This window comes from Oncorhynchus tshawytscha, linkage group LG16, assembly GCF_018296145.1.
Source record: "Oncorhynchus tshawytscha isolate Ot180627B linkage group LG16, Otsh_v2.0, whole genome shotgun sequence".
NCBI lineage: Eukaryota > Metazoa > Chordata > Actinopteri > Salmoniformes > Salmonidae > Oncorhynchus > Oncorhynchus tshawytscha.
The window spans coordinates 997,749-1,023,556 of NC_056444.1; the positions used below are offsets into that span (position 1 = coordinate 997,749).

Genomic DNA, 25,808 nt, shown 5'->3' on the forward strand with positions numbered 1-25,808 from the left:
ACGGTTCGACTCCCACAAGGACGCCCAACATTGGTTCAACAGTCACTTCTGAGCCTTATCTTGGATCTATGACCTACTCTTTTGCGAGGTAGCATGCATAGCCTAGCCTAAGTCGAAGGCATGTTTTGACTTATACGACAGGGCCCCCCCCCTGTTGCCATTCCTTTTCTACCAGGCAGAAACACTAATGTTATTGAACTCTGATATGACTAATACTGTCTTGTGTGGTTGTTATTTAAGCTTCACGTTTGGGAGGTGCTTTTTATTTGGCTAGATGGTAGTAATGCATGGCTACAATTCAAGGCTTTGTTTTATTTTACATCTTGATACTTACTGAAGGACTTTTCACCACTTTATTACACCCTATTGATCATTCGAAAATGTACAGACACTGATTGAAGACTCCCTGAGTCAGGACAGCTCCGTTTTACTGTTACGGGGTTTTCTGTCTTTGTTATCTGTTGACTTACTTCACCATTTTGTGAAAGCCTTTTCAAATGTATTTCACAACTCGTGCTATGGAGCCCCTCTGCGTTAGAATAGGAAGGTTCTGTTTATATGCATCGAAGCTGTGCAAACTTCAACCTGCTGTCTCCATTCACTGAGGAAGGAGACTTTGGGTTTGGGAGAGACCTTTTTTGGTCCTATTTGTTTTCTTTTCATCAGTTCTCTGTTATCTTTGCAAACGCTTGGTCTGTTTTCACACCTTTTTCTTTTCAATATTTTAGATGGCTAACAATGCTAATAATAGTAATATAGGTAGGCCTAATCCTATTGAGTTTTTATCTTGGAATTCACAATGAACAATCCTGCCAAGGGGTCTAGGGTCTTCTCTCATTTGAAAAAGCTAAAAGCATATGGGGTATTTTTTACAAGAGACCCATTTACGCATTAAAGATCACTCAAGGCTACAAAACTCCAGGTTTAGCCAGGTTTTCCATTCAGACCTTCAAAGCCAGAGGGGTTGCACTTTTGGTTAATAAAATAATATATTTCTCTACTACTCATGTTATTTCAGACAGTGGGAGACACTTAATCACAACTGGAACCATTTGGCAAACACCTGTAGTATTGGTTAATGTATATGCTCCCATTTCTTATGTTGAATTTGCCAATTGGTTGCTGGGGGAAAATCCCTTCTCTGAACACCCATCTTTTGATATTTGTCAGGGGTCTGAATTGTGTTATTAGCCCTGCTTCAGACCACTCCAACCCCTGAACAATGTCTCATTCTGCTATGTCAAAGTCCTCAGATTTTAGATTCAGAATGGGTGTACAGATCCCTGTACATTTCAGAATCCCCAGGCAAGAGAGTATTCTTTCTTTTCACATGTACACCATTCTTTTTCTCATATTGACCATTTCTTCATTGATCATAAGTTACTTACAAATGTCAACTCTCCTGAATATTTACCCACTGTAATTTCTGACCATGGACCTTTAGCCTATGACATAGCCCTATCAGGACAAACCCATTCTCCTCTCTGGAGATCCAATTCTCGTCTCCTGTCTGATGCAGACTTTTGTAATGTTATCTCCACTTCTATTGATCATTTTCTTTTTTCAAATCAGACAAATCTCAACCTCTCCTATGGGAATCACTTACGGCTTATTTTAGAGGAGAAATTATTTCTTATTCTTCTCATTTAAACAAAACTCGGAAAGCTAAACTTGAAGAACTCTAAAGCCATCCTTGACTCAGACCTTCAATATGCCCTGACACCATCCCCAGAGCTATATAAGCAACGCTTGAACTTACAATCTGAATTCGATCTCTTGTTCACCACAGAGGAAGAACGGTGACTATAGCATTCACGTGGTACCTACTGTGAACATAGCGACAGTGCAAGTCGTGCTCACACACCAATTAAAAATGCAGTGCTGCCTCCTTTCTGATTCCCCAAATGAAAGATTCCTTTCATAGCTTGATATCTGACCCTACGGAGATCAATGACACCTTCAAATCTTTCTATTCCTCCCTGTATACATCAATTTCCATCAGATACTCCCACAGAATGGTGCCGGAGAGGGTGGCAGACATTTTACGTGCTCCTAACCAACAGTGTTATTTTGTTCGTTTTTTTGCGTTGTAACTTAAAAATATTTTTTACATAATGTTGCTGCTAACGTTTCTTATGACCAAAAATAACTGCTGGACATCAGAACAGCGATTCCTCACCACAAACTGGTAGAAGCTTTTGACTTTAACAAATCCGACGGGTCCGACATGAAGGATATACTGCTTTCCGGGAACAGGCCCAAATCCCCATCATTTGCGTGACGAGAAGACGGAGAAAAAGGGGGAGGAGGTCGGGCTGCATTCTGAGAATTCGTAGGCGATCGAGTAAACCCCCACTGCCATCTGTTCTATTGGCAAACATGCAATCATTGGAAAATAAAATCGATGACCTACGAGGAAGATTAATCTACCAACGGGACATTAAAAACTGTCAAATCTAATGTTTCACCGAGCCGTGGCTGAACGACAACATGAACAACATACAGCTGCTGGGTTTTACACTATAATCGGCAGGATAAAACAGCAGCCTCTGGTAAGACAAGGGGTGGCGGACTATGTGTTTTGTAAACAACAGCTGGTGCATGATATTTAAGGAAGTCTTAAGGTTTTGCTCGCCTGAGGTAGAGTATCTCATGATAAGCTGTAGACCACACTATCTACACCTAGAGAGTTTCTGTATTTTTGTACAGTAGCAAGAAGAAGTGTGTGAACCCTTAGCAGAAATTGGTCATAAAATTTGATCTGACCTTCATCTAAGTCACAACAATAGACACACACAGTGTGCTTAAACTAATAACACACAAACAATTATCATTTTTCATGTCTTTATTGAACACACCGTGTAAACATTCACAGTGCAGGTTGGAAAAAGTATGTGAAACCTTGATTTTAATAACTGGTTGACCCTCCTTTGGAAGCAATAACCTTAACCAAACGTGTTCTGTAATTGAGGATCATACCTGCACAACTGTCAGGAGGAATTTGACCATTCCTCTTGCTGTTTCAGTTCAGCAAAATTCTTGTGATGTCTGGTGTGAACTGCTCTCGAGGTAATGTCACTGCATCGCAATCGGGTTGAGGTCAGGACTGGGCCACTCCAGAAGGTGTATTTTCTTCTGTTGAAGCCATTCTGTTGTTGATTTACTTCTGTGTTTTGGGTTGTTGTCCTGTCCTGTTGCATCACCTAACTTCTGTTGACCTTCAATTGGCGGACAGATAGCCTTACATTATCTTGATAAACTTGGGAATTCATTTTTCCGTCAATGATACTAAGCTGTTCAGGCCCTGAGGCAGCAAAGCACACCCAAACCATGATGCTCCCTCCACCATGCTTTACAGTTGAGATAAGGTTTTGATGTTCGTGTGCTGTGCCTTTTTCTCCACACATAGTGTTGTGTGTTCCTTCCAAACAACTCAACTGTAGTTTCATCTGTCCACAGAATATTTGCCACTAGCGCTGTGGAACATCCAGTTGCTCTTTTACAAACTTCAGACGTGCAGCAATGGTTTTTTTTGGACAGCAGTGGCTTCTTCCGGTGTCCTCCCATGAACACCATTCTTGTTTAGTGTTTTACGTATCGTAGACTCATCAACAGAGATGTTAGCATGTTCGAGAGATTTCTGTAAGTCTTTAGTTGACACTCTAGGATTCTTCTTAATAACCTCACTGAGCATTCTGTGCTGTGCTCTTGCAGAGTAGCAACAGTGCTGAACTCTCTCCATTTATAGACACTATGTTTTACAGTGGACTGATGAACATCAAGGCTTTTAGAGATACTTTTGTAACCCTTTCTAACTTTATGCAAGTGAGCCATTCTTAATCTTAGGTCTTCTGAGATATCTTTTGTTTGAAGCATGGTTCACATCAGACAATGCTTCTTGTAAATAGAAAACTCAATTTTTTTGAGTGTTTTGTATAGGGCATGGCAACTCTAACCAACATCTCCAATCTCATCTCAATGATTGGACTCCAGGTTAGCTGACTCCAATTATCTTTTGGAGAAGTCATTAGCCTAGGGGTTCACATACTTTTTCAAACCTATGCTGTGAATGTTTAAATGTATTCAATATAGACAAGAAAACTACAATAATTAGGGTGTTTTTAGTTTAAGCACACTGTGTGTGTCTATTATTGAGACTTGGATGAAGTTCAGTTCAAGTTTTATTACCAATTTATGCAGAAATCCAGGTAATTCCAAAGGGTTCACATACTTTTTCTTGCCACTGTGGCTGTCTATATACCATCACAGACCGATGCTGGCACTAAGACCATACTCAATGAGCTGAAAACCGCCATAAGCAAACAAGAAACCGCTCTTCCAGAGGCGGCACTCCTAGTGGCCGGGGACTTTAATGCAGGGAAACTTAAATCCTTTTTAACAAAAGTCCACCAGCATGTAAAAAAAAAAGGCAAGTAACACTGAATCATGCATGAGAACATGAGCTGTTCCGGACGACTGTGTGACCACGCAGCCGATGTGAGCAAGACCTTTAAACAGGTCAACATCCACAAGGCCTCAGGGCGAGACGGATTGCCAGGACATGTACTCAGAGCATGCGCTGACCAACTTGCAAGTGTTTTCACTGACATTTTCAACCTCTCCCTGTCTTAGTCTGTAATACCATGTTTCAAGCAGACCACCATAGTCCCTGGGCCCAAGAACACGATGGTAACCTGCCTAAATGACTACCATCCTGTAGCACTCACATCGGTAGCCATTAAGGCAGGTCATGGCTCACAACAACAACATTATCCCAGAAACACAAGACTCACTCAAATTTGCATACCACCCCAACAGCTCCACAGACGATGCAATCTCTACTGCACTTCACACTGCCCTTTCACACTTGGACAAAAGGAACACCTATGTGAGATTGCTATTCTTTCACTTTAGCTTTGCATGCCCTCAAAGTTCATCACTAACCTAAGGACCCTGGGCCACCCCCAGGTGGTAAGGGTAGGTAACAACACATCCACCACACTGATCCTCAATATGGGGGCCCCTCAGGGGTGCGTGCTCAGTCCCCTCCTGTACTCCCTGTTCACCCATGACTGCACGGCCAGGCAAGATTCCAAACCATGCCATCATTAAGTTTGCCAATGACAACAGTGGTAGGCCCGACAATGACGAGACAGCTTACAGGGAGGCGGTCAGAGAACTGGCGTGTGGTGCCAGGACAGCAACCTCTCCCTCAACGTGATCAAGACAAAGGAGATAATTGTGGACTACAGGAACAGGAGGACCAAGCACGTCCCCATTCTCATCAACGGGGATGTTGTGGAGAAGGTTGAGAGCTTCAAGTTCCTTGGTGTCCACATGACCAACAAGCAAACATGGTCCAAGTACACCAAGACAGTCGTGAAGAAGGCACTACAAAACCTATTCCCCCTCAGGAGATTGAAAAGATTTGGCATGGGTCCTCAGATCCTCAAAAGGTTCTACAGCTGCACCATTGAGAGCATCCTGACTGGCTGCTCGGCCTCCGACCGCAAGACACTACAGAGGGTAGTGCATACGGCCCAGTACATCACTGGGGCCAAACTTCCTGCAATCCAGGACCTCTATACCAGGCAGTGTCAGAGGAAGGCCCTAAAAATTGTCAAAGACTCCAGCCACCCTTGTCATAGACTGTTCGTTCTGCTACTGCATGCCAAGCGCTACCGGAGCGCCACGTCTAGGTTCAAGAGGCTTCTAAACAGCTTCTACCCCCAAGCCATAAGACTACTGAACATCTAATCAAATGGCTACCTGGACTATTTGCATTGCCCCCCCCTCTTTTACACTGCTGCTGCTGGTACTACTACTCTGTTATTATCTATGTATAGTCACTTTAATAACTACCTACATATACATATTACCTCAATAAACACGACTAACCGGTTTCCTGCACATTGACTCTGTACCGGTACCCCCTGTATATGGCCTCGCTATTGTTATTTTACTGCTGCTCTTTAATTGTTACTTTTTCTTATTTTTTAAACTGCATTGTTGGTTAGGACTTCTAAGTAAGCATTTCACGGTTGTATTCGGTGCATGTGAAAAAATAAAATTTGATTTGAATAAGACTATATTTTTGGGTGACCTGGAGACTCCCACAGTTGAGGCTGAAACTGCAAATTACCTTGATTCTCCTCTCAGTCTTGAAGAAATTATTCCGTCTATCAAGTCAATGCAGAGCAGCAAGCCTCCAGGGCCTGATGGGTTTCCAACTGAGTTCTTTAAGAAAGTATATGCTTTTATCTATGTATAACAAGTCACTTGAACATGGCTCATTCCCACCTACCCTAACACAGGCTTCAATAGCGCTTCTCCTTATGAAGGGGAAAGACCGTGTTCTTCATTTAGGCCCTAAGCCTCCTTAATGTGGATGTCAAGGTGCTGGCGAAGGCGTCTGAAAGTAGTCTAACCAGACTCATATCACAAGAACAAACCGGCTTCATAAAAAGACAGATATTCATTTTTTAATATTCGGACGCTGTTTAAAATGATTTATTCTAAACAATTCTCCAACTCCCCTGAGGTGGTAATCTCCTTAAGGAAATTTGCTCTTCTTAAAAATGGATTTACGGACAAATTTAGCTGATGAATCTATTTCTTGCATACACCTCTCCAGGCCAATGTCTATACCATTGTGATTATTCTGCACTGGTACGTGGGACACGCAGAGACTGTCCCCTTTATTATTTACCACCGCCATTGAGCCCCGTTCAGTAGCTTTACGGGCATCCTCCTCTTTCCAAGATGTAACAATGGAAGGAGTTGAACATAGGTTATCATTGTATGCAAATGATTTGTTACTCAATGTAAATAACACTGTAACCGGTTTACCTTCCACCCTTTCTATTCTGGAGAACTTTGGCTCCTTCTCAGTTTACAAGATGAATCTCCAGAATAGTCAGTGCTTCCCAATCAATACAGCAGCACTAGAGATCCAGCAGACAGACTTGTCCTTTCAGCCGCTCTGGTTTCAAATACCTTGGAGTGAACGTACCTCATTCATTACATGCGCTCCTTTTCTGCAAATTTCGCTCCCCTTCTTGCGCAAATGAAAACTAATAAAACTAATAAAAAATGTAATGCTGTAAAAACAGTTTACCCAAATTCCTTTATCTATTTCAATCTATCCTATTGTTTTTACCAAAGTGTTATTTTAAGTCAATCAGGCTGTTACCACATTTATCTGGAGAGGAAAGATACCCAGAGTCAATAGATCTTTTGTTTAGTGGAGGGCTGGCACTACCCAAATTTTTATACTATTACTGGGCAGCCAAGTGGCAATTGCTGAAATTCTGGTTACATGCTCCAGATACCCCATGGTGCCACATAAAGGCACACTCTTGTATTCCTGCTTTACTCTGCTCTTCTCCCCCAGCACCCCACTCTCGCAATACTAGCAATCGTGTAGTGCTCACCACACTTAAGATCTGGTACCAGTTTCGACAGCGTTTTAAAATCTCCTCTGCTTCTACTATGGGACCTACTGATAAGTATCACTTATTTCGTGCTTCCTTAGTAAATCATTCTTTCTCTCACTGGACAAGGAAATGTATTATGTCCTTCCAATACATATGTAAATTGTATTTTTCTACTTTTCCCAACCAGGCCCCTAAATACTCTGTCTCCATCTTGTTTATTTGTTGTGATATAGATGTATAATTTTTGTTTTCTAGGAAGGCATTTAGGGAGGGTGTGGGGTGGGTATATGGGGTGAGTGGGAGGGAATCGAGGTGGGTGGACTGAGGTAGGGCGGACGTAGGTAACGGACTTGGGGGGGTTGGGTGGATGTGTTGGCTTGTGTGGAGGTGTGGGAGGGCGGTTGGGGTATGGTCAAATCTTTGTACCTACATTGATGTAAATTTTGTCAAACTTGAATAAAATATATACAATAAAAAGTAGGGAAATATCCAACCACGAGCTGCAGATTTGGAATAATAAATGTCTAGTTGAGGCTCCAATCTCCCTAAACCTAGACAGGCTCCAACCCCTCTCCCTCCCTAAACCTAGGCAGGCTCCAACCTCCCTAAACCTAGGCAGGCTCCAACCTCCCTAAACCTAGGCAGGCTCCAACCCCTCTCCCTCCCTAAACCTGCCTAGGCAGGCTCCAACCCCCACCCCTCCCTAGGCAGGCTCCAACCCCCACCCTAAACTTAGGCAGGCTCCACACTGAAATATGGAACAAAAACATTGTTTTGATGAAAGCAAACGGCATCTTCATTAGTCCAGGGGCATACTTTGTTTCATGTTAACTAAAACCTGCCAACGAAGATTAAGCTCCCAAAATCAAACAGGGAAAAAGAAAACCTGGGCCAAATATCTACAAGTTAACAAGGAGGTGAAGTGTCTCAAGTCCCATTATAAAGGGAATACCACCCTTTTAAAACAGGAGTAAATGTATAGATGGGAAAGAGGAGTCCTGGCTAAAATGGTGATTTTGTTTTGTATAAACGTTCACACCACTATTGTACACGCCATGCCTGGTACATAAGTGAAAAATACACATGCCTATTACATACATTATTACATGTAACTCAGACTCGTATGCCTTCATCCCGAAACACGATCTCAGATAGGGTCAGACTGTGTGGCACTTTCACCATATCCTGCAGCAGCTCTTCCTCCAGGGAGAGGTACTGTCGCTGTTACTGTCTCAGTACAGTGATGTTTCACCACATCCTGCAGCAGCTTTTCCTCCAGGGAGAGGTACTGTAGCTGTTACTGTCTCAGTACAGTGATGTTTCACCACATCCTGCAGCAGCTTTTCCTCCAGGGAGAGGTACTGTAGCTGTTACTGTCTCAGTACAGTGATGTTTCACCACATCCTGCAGCAGCTTTTCCTCCAAGGAGAGACGTCTTCATGGTATTGGAAGTAATGACTAACTGGATGTTCATTATAGACTAGGTACATTTAATACATCTCATACGTGGAGGTTAAGATCGGCTTCATGTAATACTGAGTTGGAACTCTGCTCTGTGGGGGATACATAGACAGGATGAAACATCCAGACCTGCTGTGTCTGGTCCATACTCACCAGTGCACAAACTGAGGAAGTTTTTGCTAGTCTTGGGACAGACATCGGAGAACAGTTGATAGACTATACGTCCAACTGAAAAAGACAGAACAATCTGTTAGGCCTGACTGAGGAATCAATCTGAAACATATCCTGGGCTGACAGGTCTCTCTGGCCAATAAATATTTCTAATGGCAGTATGGCACCTGACCAATCATCTCAACATCGCAGTTATCACTAGGGCTGGGACGATACCAGTATCGCACAATTTTTTCCATGGCAAAACTGAATACATAAAACCCCTCTTTGGTCCTGTAAAACCTGTGGTATGTAAAATATTGTATATACTATAGCTTGGAAAATGAATACATTTGACTCTGGGTGACAACCTGCTAGTTTCTACCATTGGGGCTGCTTTATAAAACAGTTCAATTCGCTTCCTGTTTTGTTTCTTTGCTATGATACTAACGAGTATGGCAATACTGGTATGGTCCCAGACCTAGTTGTCACTGCCATTCTCAACACCTTGGGCCGCAAGTCGACACCATGGGCCGCAAGTCGACACCTTGGGCCGCAAGTCGACACCTTGGGCCGCAAGTCGACACCTTGGGCCGCAAGTCGACACCTTGGGCCGCAAGTCGACACCTTGGGCCGCAAGTCGACACCTTGGGCCGCAAGTCGACACCTTGGGCCGCAAGTCGACACCCTGGGCCGCAAGTCGACACCCTGGACCGCAAGTCGACAACCTGGACACCATGTCGACAACCTGGACACCATGTCAACAATCTGGACACCATGTCAACACCCTGGACACCATGTCAACACCCTGGACACCATGTCAACACCCTGGACACCATGTCAACACCCTGGACACCATGTCAACACCCTGGACACCATGTCAACACCCTGGACACCATGTCAACACCCTGGACACCATGTCAACACCCTGGACACCATGTCAACACCCTGGACATCATGTCAACACCCTGGACATCATGTCAACACCATGTCAACACCCTGGACACCATGTCAACACCCTGGACACCATGTCAACACCCTGGACACCATGTCAACACACTGGACACCATGTCAACACACTGGACACCATGTCAACACCCTGGACACCATACACCCTGGACACCATACACCCTGGACACCATACACCCTGGACACCATGTCAACACCCTGGACATCATGTCAACACCCTGGACACCATGTCAACACCCTGGACACCATGTCAACACCCTGGACACCATGTCAACACCCTGGACACCATGTCAACACCCTGGACATCATGTCAACACCCTGGACATCATGTCAACACCCTGGACATCATGTCAACACCATGTCAACACCCTGGACACCATGTCAACACCCTGGACACCATGTCAACACCCTGGACACCATGTCAACACACTGGACACCATGTCAACACACTGGACACCATGTCAACACCCTGGACACCATACACCCTGGACACCATACACCCTGGACACCATACACCCTGGACACCATGTCAACACCCTGGACATCATGTCAACACCCTGGGCATCATGTCAACACCATGTCAACACCCTGGACACCATGTCAACACCCTGGACACCATGTCAACACCCTGCACATCATGTCAACACCCTGGACACCATGTCAACACCCTGGACATCATGTCAACACCCTGGACACCATGTCAACACCCTGGACACCATGTCAACACCCTGGACACCCTGTCAACACCCTGGACACCCTGTCAACACCCTGGACACCCCGGACACCCTGTCAACACCCTGGACACCATGTCAACACCCTGTCAACACCCTGGACACCATGTCAACACCCTGGACACCATGTCAGCATCATGTCAACACCCTGTCAACACCCTGGACACCATGTCAACACCCTGGACACCATGTCAACACCCTGGACACCATGTCAACACCCTGGACACCATGTCAACACCCTGGACACCATGTCAACACCCTGCACACCATGTCAACACCTTGGACATCATGTCAACACACTGTCAACACCCTGGACATCATGTCAACACCCTGGACCGCATGTCAACACACTGGACACCCTGTCAACACCATGTCAACACCCTGGACACCATGTCAACACCCTGGACACCATGTCAACACCCTGGACACCCTGTCAACACCCTGGACACCCTGTCAACACCCTGGACCCCGGACACCCTGTCAACACCCCGGACACCATGTCAACACCCCGGACACCATGTCAACACCCCGGACACCATGTCAACACCCCGGACACCATGTCAACACCCCGGACACCATGTCAACACCCCGGACACCATGTCAACACCCCGGACACCATGTCAACAACCTGGACCGCATGTCAACACACTGGACACCCTGTCAACACCATGTCAACACCCTGGACACCATGTCAACACCCTGGACACCATGTCAACACCCTGGACACCCTGTCAACACCCTGGACACCCCGGACACCCTGTCAACACCCCGGACACCATGTCAACACCCGGACACCATGTCAACACCCCGGACACCATGTCAACACCCCGGACACCATGTCAACACCCCGGACACCATGTCAACACCCCGACACCATGTCAACACCCCGGACACCATGTCAACACCCCGGACACCATGTCAACACCCCGGACACCATGTCAACACCCTGGACACCATGTCAACACCCCGGACACCATGTCAACACCCTGGACACCATGTCAACACCCTGGGCATCATGTCAACACCCTGGACACCATGTCAACACACTGTCAACACACTGTCAACACCCTGGACACCATGTCAACACACTGTCAACACCCTGGACACCATGTCAACACCCTGGACACCATGTCAACACCCCGGACACCATGTCAACACCCCGGACACCATGTCAACACCCCCCTGACACCATGTCAACACCCACCCTGGACATCATGTCAACACCCTGGGCATCATGTCAACACCCTGGACACCATGTCAACATACTGTCAACATCCTGGACACCATGTCAACACACTGTCAACACCCCGGACACCATGTCAACACCCCGGACACCATGTCAACACCCTGGACACCATGTCAACACCCCGGACACCATGTCAACACCCTGGACACCATGTCAACACCCTGGGCATCATGTCAACACCCTGGACACCATGTCAACACCATGTCAACACCCTGGACACCATGTCAACACCCTGGACACCATGTCAACACCCTGGACACCATGTCAACACCCTGGACACCATGTCAACACCCTGGGCATCATGTCAACACCCTGGACACCATGTCAACACACTGTCAACACCCTGGACACCATGTCAACACACTGTCAACACCCTGGACACCATGTCAAACCCCGGACACCATGTCAACACCCCGGACACCATGTCAACACACTGTCAACACCCTGGACACCATGTCAACACACTGTCAACACCCTGGACACCATGTCAACACCCTGGACATCATGTCAACTTCCCGGACACCATGTCAACACACTGTCAACACCCTGGACACCATGTCAACACACTGTCAACACCCTGGACACCATGTCAACACCCTGACATCATGTCAACACCCTGGACACCATGTCAACACACTGTCAACACCCTGGACACCATGTCAACACCCTGGACATCATGTCAACACCCTGGACATCATGTCAACACCCTGGACATCATGTCAACACCCTGGACATCATGTCAAATCAAATCAAATTTATTTATATAGCCCTTCGTACATCAGCTGATATCTCAAAGTGCTGTACAGAAACCCAGCCTAAAACCCCAAACAGCAAGCAATGCAGGTGTAGAAGCACGGTGGCTAGGAAAAACTCCCTAGAAAGGCCAAAACCTAGGAAGAAACCTAGAGAGGAACCAGGCTATGTGGGGTGGCCAGTCCTCTTCTGGCTGTGCCGGGTGGAGATTATAACAGAACATGGCCAAGATGTTCAAATGTTCATTAATGACCAGCATGGTCGAATAATAATAAGGCAGAACAGTCAGGTGGAAGTTGAAACTGGAGCAGCAGCATGGCCAGGTGGACTGGGGACAGCAAGGAGTCATCATGTCAACACCCTGGACACCATGTCAACACACTGTCAACACCCTGGACGCCATGTCAACACCCTGGACGTCATGTCAACCCCCTGGCCGTCATGTCAACCCCCTGGCCGTCATGTCAACCCCTGGCCGTCATGTCAACCCCCTGGCCGTCATGTCAACCCCTGGCCGTCATGTCAACCCCCTGGCCGTCATGTCAACCCCCTGGCCGTCATGTCAACCCCTGGCCGTCATGTCAACCCCTGGCCGTCATGTCAACCCCCTGGCCGTCATGTCAACCCCCTGGCCGTCATGTCAACCCCCTGGCCGTCATGTCAACCCCCTGGCCGTCATGTCAACCCCCTGGCCGTCATGTCAACCCCTGGCCGTCATGTCAACCCCCTGGACACCATGTCAACACCCTGGACACCATGTCAACACCCTGGACACCATGTCAACACCCTGGACACCATGTCAACACCCTGGACACCATGTCAACACCCTGGACACCATGTCAACACCCTGGACGTCATGTCAACACCATGTCAACACCCTGGACACCATGTCAACACCCTGGACATCATGTCAACACCCTGGACACCATGTCAACACCCTGGACACCATGTCAACACCCTGGACACCATGTCAACACCCTGGACACCATGTCAACACCCTGGACACCATGTCAACACCCTGGACACCATGTCAACACCCTGGACACCATGTCAACACCCTGGACACCATGTCAACACCCTGGACACCATGTCAACACCCTGGACACCATGTCAACACCCTGGACACCATGTCAACACCCTGGACATAATGTCAACACCATGTCAACACCCTGGACACCCTGTCAACACCCTGGACACCATGTCAACACCCTGGACACCATGTCAACACCCTGGACACCATGTCAACACCCTGGACACCATGTCAACACCCTGGACACCATGTCAACACCCTGGACGCCATGTCAACACCCTGGACGCCATGTCAACACCCTGGACGCCATGTCAACACCCTGGACGCCATGTCAACACCCTGGACGTCATGTCAACACCCTGGACGTCATGTCAACACCATGTCAACACCCTGGACATCATGTCAACACCCTGGACACCATGTCAACACCCTGGACACCATGTCAACACCCTGGACACCATGTCAACACCCTGGACACCATGTCAACACCCTGGACACCATGTCAACACCCTGGACACCATGTCAACACCCTGGACACCATGTCAACACCCTGGACACCATGTCAACACCCTGGACACCATGTCAACACCCTGGACACCATGTCAACACCCTGGACACCATGTCAACACCCTGGACACCATGTCAACACCCTGGACATCATGTCAACACCCTGGACATCATGTCAACACCCTGGACATCATGTCAACACCTGCCTAGCATGCTCCCCAGAGTATGGAAACACCCACCCAGCTCGCCCTGTATATATAGTGTTACTGTATGCAGTAGGTTGTACAGTAAAACGGTAAATAGGGCACGCATCCAATCTGGAGCACAATAAAACAGTTACTGTTGATATTTAAAGCTCTGGCTTTATGATTTAATATCCTGTTGCATTTCAAATAAGAGTGTTGGGCCTGTCACCGAAAGACTGTTGGTTGAAATCCCAGAGCCGACTAGGTAAAAGAAATCTGGTCTCAGCTTTCAATAGTGCAACAAGCCTAGCCCAGGCTATATGTAAAACGTGAATGAGAATGTCAGAGCAGCAAAGTCCTGTCTCAGCATTTTCTTAGTCTGGCAGTGAGCCATCACCGGGTGGTTGTTGACGCGTCTTACCTGGTTCTCTGTTGATCTCCACATCAAAGTAGCACTGAGGACGCTCCTTCACCCCCATCCTGACCACAGAGCAGACTGGGACACCTGCAAGGCAGAGTGAGAGAAGGGGGGAGTGAGAGCGAGCGAGAAAAGGGGGAGGGAGCGAGAGAAAGGGCATTACTACTATAGGCAGACCTTTACGTCAATAATATTTTTGCCATATTTGCACAGTTGAGGGAAATGTACGATCTCCCCGCATCTAACTTTCTTTGACATCTTCCGAAACTATGTGCCACTGAGGCAATTACACCTGCACGCGAATTGTATATTTTCATGTACCTCGCCCCTGGCTCCAAGAGTTTGATCTCTTTACAGCATATGACTCTGTATCCATACAACATTTGAAGGAGACCTGGGAGGAAGACCATGGTATGGTGATTACTGATGACTGTTGGGCTGATTGCCTTCGAGATATTCACTTGTGCTCCCGACACAAACAGTAGATCTGGTGTGCTCCCAAACAGTAGATCTGGTTACAAGGAAATGATAGCGGAGGTTCCCTGGTGGGATAAACCGGTATCGCGGCTTGGTGGACAAAAGGGGAGTGGGGGTCGACTGAGATACAAGACACTACCACGTGATAATTATAACAATTGAATGCTAATCCTTTGAACGCTCAATCATTCAGGAATAATTGCAATCAATATATATATTTATGCTCAGTGTGTCGTCGTGATCTCTGTTGGAGAGTTTGTCCGCCCTCCAGCTCTCTGCCGTGGTTAGAATGGATTGTTCAGAGTAACATTCAGCAATGTTGTTATAGAATAGATGTTTCAGCGGTTGTTGGTCTTCATGTTCAATGATACCGAATTCCTAGCTGCAGACTAGTAATTAGTATCAAGGATTTGTTCTTATTCTGTCGGTTCGATAGTCTCAGAGTTTAACCACGTGGTATGGATAGGAATTCAGCAATCGTCTGAAACCTTAGCCCTCTTGTAATTGAGAGAAGCATGGTCTCCAGATAACCCCACCTTGGGAATTTATATTCAGAAGAGCAGAAAGGGGCTGTACTATGACGCCAGATCAATGTCTGTGCTCATGGGGCGGACCTATGATTTAGTTAAACTCCAAAGGGAATTGGAGTTTCCTTCATTAAACAGTTTAAAATCACATTACATAATTTCACAAATATTTTCATTAATCTTTACTCATTCATTTTTATACAACAATTAGATGCGATCCTCACAACTGAGACTCATGTATAAACAGGGTTATGGTAATGTGGCTGTACTGTCTCTGAGTTTCACAAAATTGTACCAAACGGACAAGTTCGTAGCTGGCTACTTCACCGACCGTTTATACATTCTCCAAAACATGAATATTGTTCAGTTCAACAAGTTCTGTGAGGTGGAAGAAGTTACTTTGTTCGCTCTATGAAAACTCTCTCTCTAGACTGTCTGGCCATGAGGAAGAATCTCCTCCAGGAATGTATGACCTGCCTAACAGAGTCTGGTGTAGGGGGAAAGAGAGAGAGGGGTGGTGCAGAGAGAGGGGGATGGTGCTCGCTGTACCCAAAGAGGGCAACGTCATGACACTCCACTATTCCTGTACCAAATTACACACATTCTACTGAAAATCTGCAGAGGGTACCCTGGGTCACCTCTTCTGGTCATGCCCCAAACTGCACACATTCTGGCAGGATATTTATATAAGTGTTTCTCATTAGTATACAGCTGTAACCTCATACCAGCCCCGGATACTGCTGTTTTAGGAAGGTCACAGCACCTAACGACTTTAACCAACTGAGAACAGAAAACATTACAATATGGCATGTTTATTGGAAAAATAAAAATTTTGAGCCTTTGGAATAAGGAGACTGTACCGGTTTTTAATACCTGGTTAGCTGAAGTCACTAGCTTGCTACATGTAGAAAGGATTCGACATGGCAGATCTAATACATTTGTTAACTTCTCTAGGATAGGGAGCAGCATTCAGAATTTTGGATGAAAAGCATGCCCAAATTCAACTGCCTGCTACTCATCCCCAGAAGATAAGATATGCATATTATTAGTAGATTTGGATAGAAAACACTCTGAAGTTTCTAAAACTGTTTGAATCATGTCTGTGAGTATAACAGAACTTATGTAGCAGGTGAAACCCAGAGGACAAACCATTCAGATGTTTTTGTTTTTGAGGTCACTCTCTTTTCAATGGGAATCCAAATTTGTAAGGGATCTTCTTGCAGTTCCTACTGCTTCCACTGGATGTCAACAGTCTTTAGAAATTGGTTAAGATTTTTCCTTTGTGTAATGAAGAAGTACAGCCATCCAGAACGAGGGTAATTTGAAGTGTACTGTTAGATAGAGGCGCGTGACCAGAAAGCTAGCTACAGTTTGTTTTCTTCCTGTATTGAACACAGATCCTCCCATCTTCAATTTTATCGATTATTTACGTAAAAAATACCTAAAGTTGTATTACAAAAGTAGCTTGAAATGTTTTGGCAAAGTTTACAGTTAACTTTTGAGATATTTTGTAGTCACGTTGCGCAAGTTGGAACCAGTGTTTTTCTGGATCAAACGCGCCAAATAAAATGGACATTTTGGATACAACAAACAGGTCACTGACCATCTCGAATCCCACCGTACCTTCTCCGCTGTACAATCTGGTTTCCGAGCCGGTCACGGGTGCACCTCAGCCACGCTCAAGGTACTAAACGATATCATAACCGCCATCGATAAAAGACAGTACTGTGCAGCCGTCTTCATCGACCTTGCCAAGGCTTTCGACTCTGTCAATCACCATATTCTTATCGGCAGACTCAGTAGCCTCGGTTTTTCGGATGACTGCCTTGCCTGGTTCACCAATTACTTTGCAGACAGAGTTCAGTGTGTCAAATCGGAGGGCATGCTGTCCGGTCCTCTGGCAGTCTCTATGGGGGTGCCACAGGGTTCAATCCTCGGGCCGACTCTTTTCTCTGTATATATCAATGATGTTGCTCTTGCTGCGGGCGATTCCCTGATCCACCTCTACGCAGACGACACCATTCTATATACTTCCGGCCCGTCCTTGGACACTGTGCTATCTAACCTCCAAACGAGCTTCAATGCCATACAACACTTCTTCCGTGGCCTCCAACTGCTCTTAAACGCTAGTAAAACCAAATGCATGCTTTTCAACCGTTCGCTGCCTGCACCCGCACGCCTGACCAGCATCACCACCCTGGATGGTTCCGACCTTGAATATGTGGACATCTATAAGTACCTAGGTGTCTGGCTAGACTGTAAACTCTCCTTCCAGACTCATATCAAACATCTCCAATCGAAAATCAAATCAAGAATCGGCTTTCTATTCCGCAACAAAGCCTCCTTCACTCACGCCGCCAAACTTACCCTAGTAAAAATGACTATCCTACCGATCCTCGACTTCGCCGATGTCATCTACAAAATTGCTTCCAACACTCTACTCAGCAAACTGGATGCAGTTTATCACAGTGCCATCCGTTTTGTCACTAAAGCACCTTATACCACCCACCACTGCGACTTGTATGCTCTAGTCGGCTGGCCCTCGCTACATATTCGTCGCCAGACCCACTGGCTCCAGGTCATCTACAAGTCCATGCTAGGTAAAGCTCCGCCTTATCTCAGGTCACTGGTCACGATGGCAACACCCATCCGTAGCACACGCTCCAGCAGGTGTATCTCACTGATCATCCCCTAGCCAACACCTTATTTGGCCGCCTTTCGTTCCAGTTCTCTGCTGCCTGTGACTGGAACGAATTGCAAAAATCGCTGAAGTTGGAGACTTTTATCTCCCTCACCAACTTCAAACATCTGCAATCTGAGCAGTTAACCGATCGCTGCAGCTGTACATAGTCTATCGGTAAATAGCCCACCCATTTTTACCTACCTCATCCCCATACTGTTTTTATTTATTTACTTTTCTGCTCTTTTGCACACCAATATCTCTACCTGTACATGACCATCTGATCATTTATCACTCCAGTGTTATTAATCTGCAAAATTGTAATTATTCGCCTACCTCCTCATGCCTTTTGCACACAATGTATATATACTCCCCCTTTTTTTTTCTCTACTGTGTTATTGACTTGTTAATTGTTTACTCCATGTGTAACTCTGTGTTGTCTGTTCACACTGCTATGCTTTATCTTGGCCAGGTCGCAGTTGCAAATGAGAACTTGTTTTCAACTAGCCTACCTGGTTAAATAAAGGTGAAATAAAAAATAAATAAAATAGACGGAATTAATCAAACAAAAGGACCAATTGTGATGTTTATGGGACATATTGGAGTGCCAACAAAAGAAGCTCGTCAAAGGTAAGGCATGAATTATATTTTTATTTCTGCGTTTTGTGTCACGCCTGCAGGGTTGAAATATGCCTCTCTCTCTCTGTTTACTATGGTGCTATGCTCAGATAATAGCATTGTTTGCTTTCGCCGAAAAGCATTTTTGAAATCTGACAAGTTGGCTAGATTCACAACAAGTGCAGCTTTAATTTGGTGTCTCGCATGTGTGATTTCATGAATGTTTGATTTTTATAGTAATTTATTTGAATTTGGCGCTCTGCATTTTCACTGGCTTTTGGCCAGGTGCTAGCATCCCACATATCCCAGAGAGGTTAAGACATGGCAGCCGTTTATCACGCATCTTTCACGTGATGATGGGAAACAACAAACAACCAACCCTGATCCACAGTAATTATTTTTAATGCAGGGCATAGTACTTACACTGTCAAATATCAATGAAGCAAGGTGCCAATCCCTTAATGCGGGCAAACTTAAATCAGTTTTACTAATAATTGAGACAGTAGATCTAGCTGGTCTGTCATTATATAATAGAGACAGTAGATCTAGCTGGTCTGTCATTATATAACAGAGACAGTAGATCTAGCTGGTCTGTCATAATATAACAGAGACAGTAGATCTAGCTGGTCTGTCATAATATAACAGAGACAGTAGATCTAGCTGGTCTGTCATAATATAACAGAGACAGTAGATCTAGCTGGTCTGTCATAATATAACAGAGACAGTAGATCTAGCTGGTCTGTCATAATATAACAGAGACAGTAGATCTAGCTGGTCTGTCATAATATAACAGAGACAGTAGATCTAGCTGGTCTGTCATAATATAACAGAGACAGTAGATCTAGCTGGTCTGTCATAATATAATAGAGACAGTAGATCTAGCTGGTCTGTCATAATATAGCAGAGACAGTAGATCTAGCTGGTCTGTCATAATATAACAGAGACAGTAGATCTAGCTGGTCTGTCATAATATAACAGAGACAGTAGATCTAGCTGGTCTGTCATAATATAATAGAGACAGTAGATCTAGCTGGTCTGTCATAATATAATAGAGACAGTATATCTACCTGGTCTGTCATAATATAACAGAGACAGTAGATCTAGCTGGTCTGTCATAATATAACAGAGACAGTAGATCAAGCTGGTCTGTCATAATATAACAGAGACAGTAGATCTAGCTGGTCTGTCATAATATAACAGAGACAGTAGATCTAGCTGGTCTGTCATAATATAATAGAGACAGTAGATCTAGCTGGTCTGTCATAATATAATAGAGACAGTATATCTACCTGGTCTCTCATAATATTATAGAGACAGTAGATCTAGCTGGTCGGTCATTATATAATAGAGACAGTAGATCTAGCTGTCATATTACAGTTCGTAGAAACATGTCAAACGATGTATAGAATCAATCTTTAGGATGTTTTTATCATACATTTTCAATAATGTTCCAACCAGATTTCCTTTGTCTTCAGAAATGCAATGGAACACAAGCTAACTCTCTCGTGAACGCGCGTGACCAGCTCATGCCACTCAAATCAAATCAAATCAAATCACATGCCTCTTGTGTCTGAGCCGTTGAATTGAGATTCTACTTTGTCTCTGTACTGACGCTTAGCTTGTTTAATGGCCTTGCGGAGGGAATAGCTGCACTGTTTGTATTCAGTCATGTCACCAGACACCTTGCCCTGATTAAAAGCAGTGGTTCGCGCTTTCAGTTTCACACGAATGCTGCCATCAATCCACGGTTTCTGGTTAGGGAATGTTTTAATCGTTGCTATGGGAACGACATCTTCAACGCACGTTCTAATGAACTCGCACACCGAATCAGCGTATTCGTCAATGTTGTTGTCTGACGCAATACGAAACATCTCCCAGTCCACGTGATGGAAGCAGTCTTGGAGTGTGGAGTCAGCTTGGTCAGACCAGCGTTGAACAGACCTCAGCGTGGGAGCTTCTTGTTTTAGTTTCTGTCTGTAGGCAGGGATCAACTAAATGGAGTCGTGGTCAGCTTTTCCAAAAGTGGGGCGGGGCAGGGCCTTATATGCGTCGCGGAAGTTAGAGTAACAATGATCCAAGGTCTTTCCACCCCTGGTTGCGCAATCGATATGCTGATAAAATTTAGGGAGTCTTGTTTTCAGATTAGCCTTGTTAAAATCCCCAGCTACAATGAATGCAGCCTCCGGATAAATCGTTTCCAGTTTGCAGAGAGTTAAATAAAGTTCGTTCAGAGCCATCGATGTGTCTGCTTGGGGGATATATACGGCTGTGATTATAATCGAAGAGAATTCTCTTGGTAGATAATGCGGTCTGCATTTGATTGTGAGGAATTCTAAATCAGGTGAACAGAAGGATTTGAGTTCCTGTATGTTTCTTTCATCACACCATGCCACGTTAGTCATAAGGCATACGCCCCCGCCCCTCTTCTTACCAGAAAGATGTTTGTTTCTGTCGGCGCAATGCGTGGAGAAACCCGCTGGCTGCACCGCCTCGGATAGCGTCTCTCCAGTGAGCCATGTTTCCGTGAAGCAGACCTCTGACTCATTCAGCTCCCATTCCCCCCTTCTTCACAGTAGAAGCATCAAACAAAGTTCTAAAGACTGTTGACATCTAGTGGAAGCCATATGAAGTGCAATTTGACCCCATAGACACTATTTTTGATAGAAATTAGTTGAAAAACTACAAACCTCAGATTTCCCAATTCCTGGTTTGATTTTTCTCAGGTTTTCGCTTGCCATATGAGTTCTGTTTTACTCACAGACATCATTCAGTCTTAGAAACTTCAGTGTTTTCTACCCACATCTACTAATAATATGCATATATTTGCAACGGTGCATGAATAGCAGGCATTTTACTCTGGGCACGCTTTTCATCCAAATGTGAAAATGCTGCCCCCTATCCCAAACAGGTAAAAGTCCCCAGCCACTAGACACGCCGCTTCTGGGTGAGCATTTTCTTCTTTGCTTATGGCCTTATAGAGTTGGTTGAGAGCGGTCTTAGTGCCAGCTTCGTTCTGTGGTGGTAAATAGACGACTACGAATAATATAGATGAGAGCACTTGGTAGATAGTGTGGTCTACAGCTTATCATATGGTACTCTACCTCAGTATGTCAAGAGTTCTTTAATATTATATAACACGCACCGGCTGTTATGACAAATAGACACACACCCCCACCCCTCATCTTACCAGAGGTAGTGTCTCTGTTCTGCCGGTGCATGGAAAATACTGCTAGCTCTATATTGTTCGTATCGTCGTTCAGCCACATCTCGGTAAAACATAAGCCGTTAGGACGTTACAATTTTTGATGTCCCGTTGGTATGATAATCTTAATCATAGGGCATCAACTTTATTTTCCAATGATTGCACGTTAGCAAGAAGAACTGATGGCAGTGCGAGCTTACTCTACGGATTCTCAGAAGGCTGTCCCATCTGTGGCCCCTTTTCCTGCGTATTTTCTTCACACAAAAGGTGTGGATCTGGGCCTGTTCCAGTGAAAGCAGGATATCCTTCTCGTCTGACTCGTTTAAGGAAACAGTTTAATCCAGTCCGCAGTTGAAACCAATGCATTGAACGGTATTTTTTGCAAAAGCGTTAGTCTAAATCATGACTATCCAATCTACTCATCACAGTATGAATAGTAGGCTATCTTACATAGGTCTGCAAACACAATGATGCATGGACTGCTTTATTATAAAGGTGCATTGTTATGGTGAAAATGTGCTTCCCCAAACTCACACACAGCCTATGCATAGGTTAGTGATTTTGCCATTTGTTACTTTTCTTATTGGCCGAGGAAAATTAAATGTGGGGGACCCCCACTGTCAACAGCAGCAGCCAGATCACCCCACCCAAACAGAGTGACACCCCACCCAAAATGGGCAGGGTTTGAGGACAAGGAAATTGATTTGAATACCAGGGAGGACCCACAGTGTCTACTTTGTTGTATTTAACTAGTCCATAGCCTATTGAAAGTCTGCTAGATTGGTAGGGAAAACACTTTGCCACGTTACATGACACCATAGGCCCTTTTTGAACTGGGCAAATGTGTTTGATCAAATTGTCGACCCTAGCCCAATTAAGGAGTAAAGTTAGGCTCCTTTGGCAGCCAAAAACGCCATCTAAACACGAATGAATTCTCAATTGCTTTAAGGTTCATGAAGCCCTCTACTTTCATATTGTATCAAAAAATAATTTCACAAACGCAAAATACATTTACTGTACATGGTTTTAACATTTGCAGCAGACGGTACTTCAGTGACAACGCATTTGTGGCATCCATCTTCCGCTTACACACGTGTTCAGAGATGCAGATGTTAATTACCGTCTGTTTTCCGTGAACAAGCGCTGTAACATGAAAATATGGCCGTGTGGGAACCCCAACCCCGTAAAAAGCTGCAATAACTGAACCTTGTTTTTATTAGTTCTCGCTAATATCAACGACATGTTCCTTGTTTCCAAAACCGTAACGCGAGCGATGCGTTTAGATTTAGAGCAAGCGTTGAGGCACTCAACTCAACGACCGGAAAATACCATCTTCATTAAACACTAAAGATAGTTACAGTCGCGCCCATTGTTGACCTACTTTCACTTTCAGTTAGGATATTGTCTGTAGCTACTGCTAAGTACTGAGCCATGGTTGCGAGGTTAACTTGTGTTGGAGTTTGAACAATTATAGTACCAGCACATAGTATGCCTGCTAATCGACATATCCGCCGTGACTTGATATGCAATGTTTACTTGGCTGTGATCTGGCTATCTGACTTGTTGTTGACTGATCTGGCTACCTGACTTGTTGTTGACTGATCTGGCTATCTGACTTGTTGTTGACTGATCTGGCTATCTGAGTTGTTGTTGACTGATCTGGCTATCTGACTTGTTGTTGACTGATCTGGCTGCTGCTGTTGACTGAACTGGCTGCTGTTGTTGACTGATCTGGCTGCTGCTGTTGACTGATCTGGCTGCTGCTGTTGACTGATCTGGCTGCTGTTGTTGACTGATCTGGCTGCTGTTGTTGACTGATCTGGCTGCTGTTGTTGACTGAACTGGCTATCTGACTGTTGTTGTTGACTGACTCCATGGCGTTTGTCAGTGTGTTACCATCTAGCTCTGTTGGAAAGGCACAATACATAAGATACAAATGTGTTTTATCAAGCTGGTTTTATACGCCAACAAGCTAAAGACTCCGTAGTAGGCTACTAGCACACGTTCATTAGCTAGCTAACGTTAGCAATCTCAATTTAACACGTTAGTTAGCAAGCCAGCTAACCTTGCGATGTCCAGGCCGTTTGTTGAGCTAAACAAACAACATCGGTTGTTTATTGATTCCCAGAGGTTGACAAGAAGCCACCATTAATTTAAAAAATAATAATAATAAACAATACCGTTTCGATGAAGCAACCTACGCAGGCTTTACCTACCTGTGATCTGCGCACCGTAGCTGGACGCTGTATGAATGCAACAGCCGTGTGCCAGGATCAAAACCGCAATGTATCATGGGTAATTTGTCTGACTGATCAACAAATAATGAGCTGTTATTTGATGCAAGGTGATTTGTAGATCAGTCAATCGACCGTCGCCTGTGTCATGTTAAAAAGGTCCGTGCTAAAAATCTTCCCAGCGTGATATTAGTTCCGAGGCGTTCTGATCGTGACGACATGTTGTAACTTTTTACATGACACCATGCAGCGGTTTCGATGCCTTCTAACACTGTATGGTGAATGCAGCTAAAATAAGATGTATTTCCCGCTCGAGTTCGTTAGGGATGAGCCTTTCGAGTATTTTCTGTGAGCCGGCTCATTTGGTTAGTTCACATTAAAGAGCAGGGACTTAGTTCAAAATCGACCTAGAACCATGAACAAAATTGCAAATCTCCAATGTTAAACACAGAAGGTGGGCTACCATGATGTCAGATCGTGAAAAAATACAAATACATTTTTACCTGGCCAAATTAATATAAAATAATAATACAGAAACGCACACACAAAAAAAGAATCAGCGTGGACGAGATTGAGGTGCTCTCCCCACCATTTATTCTTTCTTTAGATATTTACTGTGTAACTTATCTGCAGAAAAACGTTGTTCTGAACTCAGAAAGCAGTACTAGCGGTATGCAAATCAGGGAGCCAAATGAACGGCTATTTGACCGACGAAATTCGGTTCCCGACTTTAACCAAAAATATAATTTAAAAAAGAGCCGAACGACCCATCAATAGATCCCGTAGGAAACAAACTCTTCACAATAGAAAATAACAAATCAATCAAAGCGGCTACCAGCCTTTGGAATAAAAGTCTCAGAGGAAGCACTGTAAACTACTGAAGTACAGTATAAAAATAACTGAATAATGCGTCCAAGATGTCTGACCATTGTTTAAGGTGATCTACTCACACTCGCATACACCATTCATGGACTGTCTACATCCAAATCAAATTGTATTTGTCACATACACATGGTTAGCAGATGTTAATGCGAGTGTAGCGAAATGCTTGTGCTTCTAGTTCCGACAATGCAGTAATAACCAACAAGTAATCTAACTAACAATTCCAAAACTACTGTCTTATACACAGTGTAAGGGGATAAAGAATATAGTTCCGACAATGCAGTAATAACCAACAAGTAATC

At 44.9% G+C, this 25,808-nt stretch overlaps 1 protein-coding gene across 6 annotated transcripts in view; it reads right to left on the reverse strand.

Moving 5' to 3' along the window:
* Positions 1-24,749, reverse strand: part of nktr (natural killer cell triggering receptor) — a 103,507-nt gene extending 78,758 nt beyond the window's left edge. For 4 of the 6 annotated variants that reach the window (XR_006079007.1, XM_042298666.1, XM_042298665.1 and 1 more), the window contains exons 1-3: positions 24,607-24,749; positions 14,890-14,973; positions 9,051-9,125 (exon numbers count right to left, since the gene is read on the reverse strand). Coding sequence is in view for 5 of the 6 variants with exons in the window: in XM_042298666.1 (XP_042154600.1) it covers positions 9,051-9,125; positions 14,890-14,947 (133 nt within the window). In the remaining variant the exon portion in view is untranslated. The other 2 variants (XM_042298663.1, XM_042298664.1) reach the window with 2 other exon arrangements.
* Between the last annotated feature and the right edge of the window lie 1,059 nt (positions 24,750-25,808).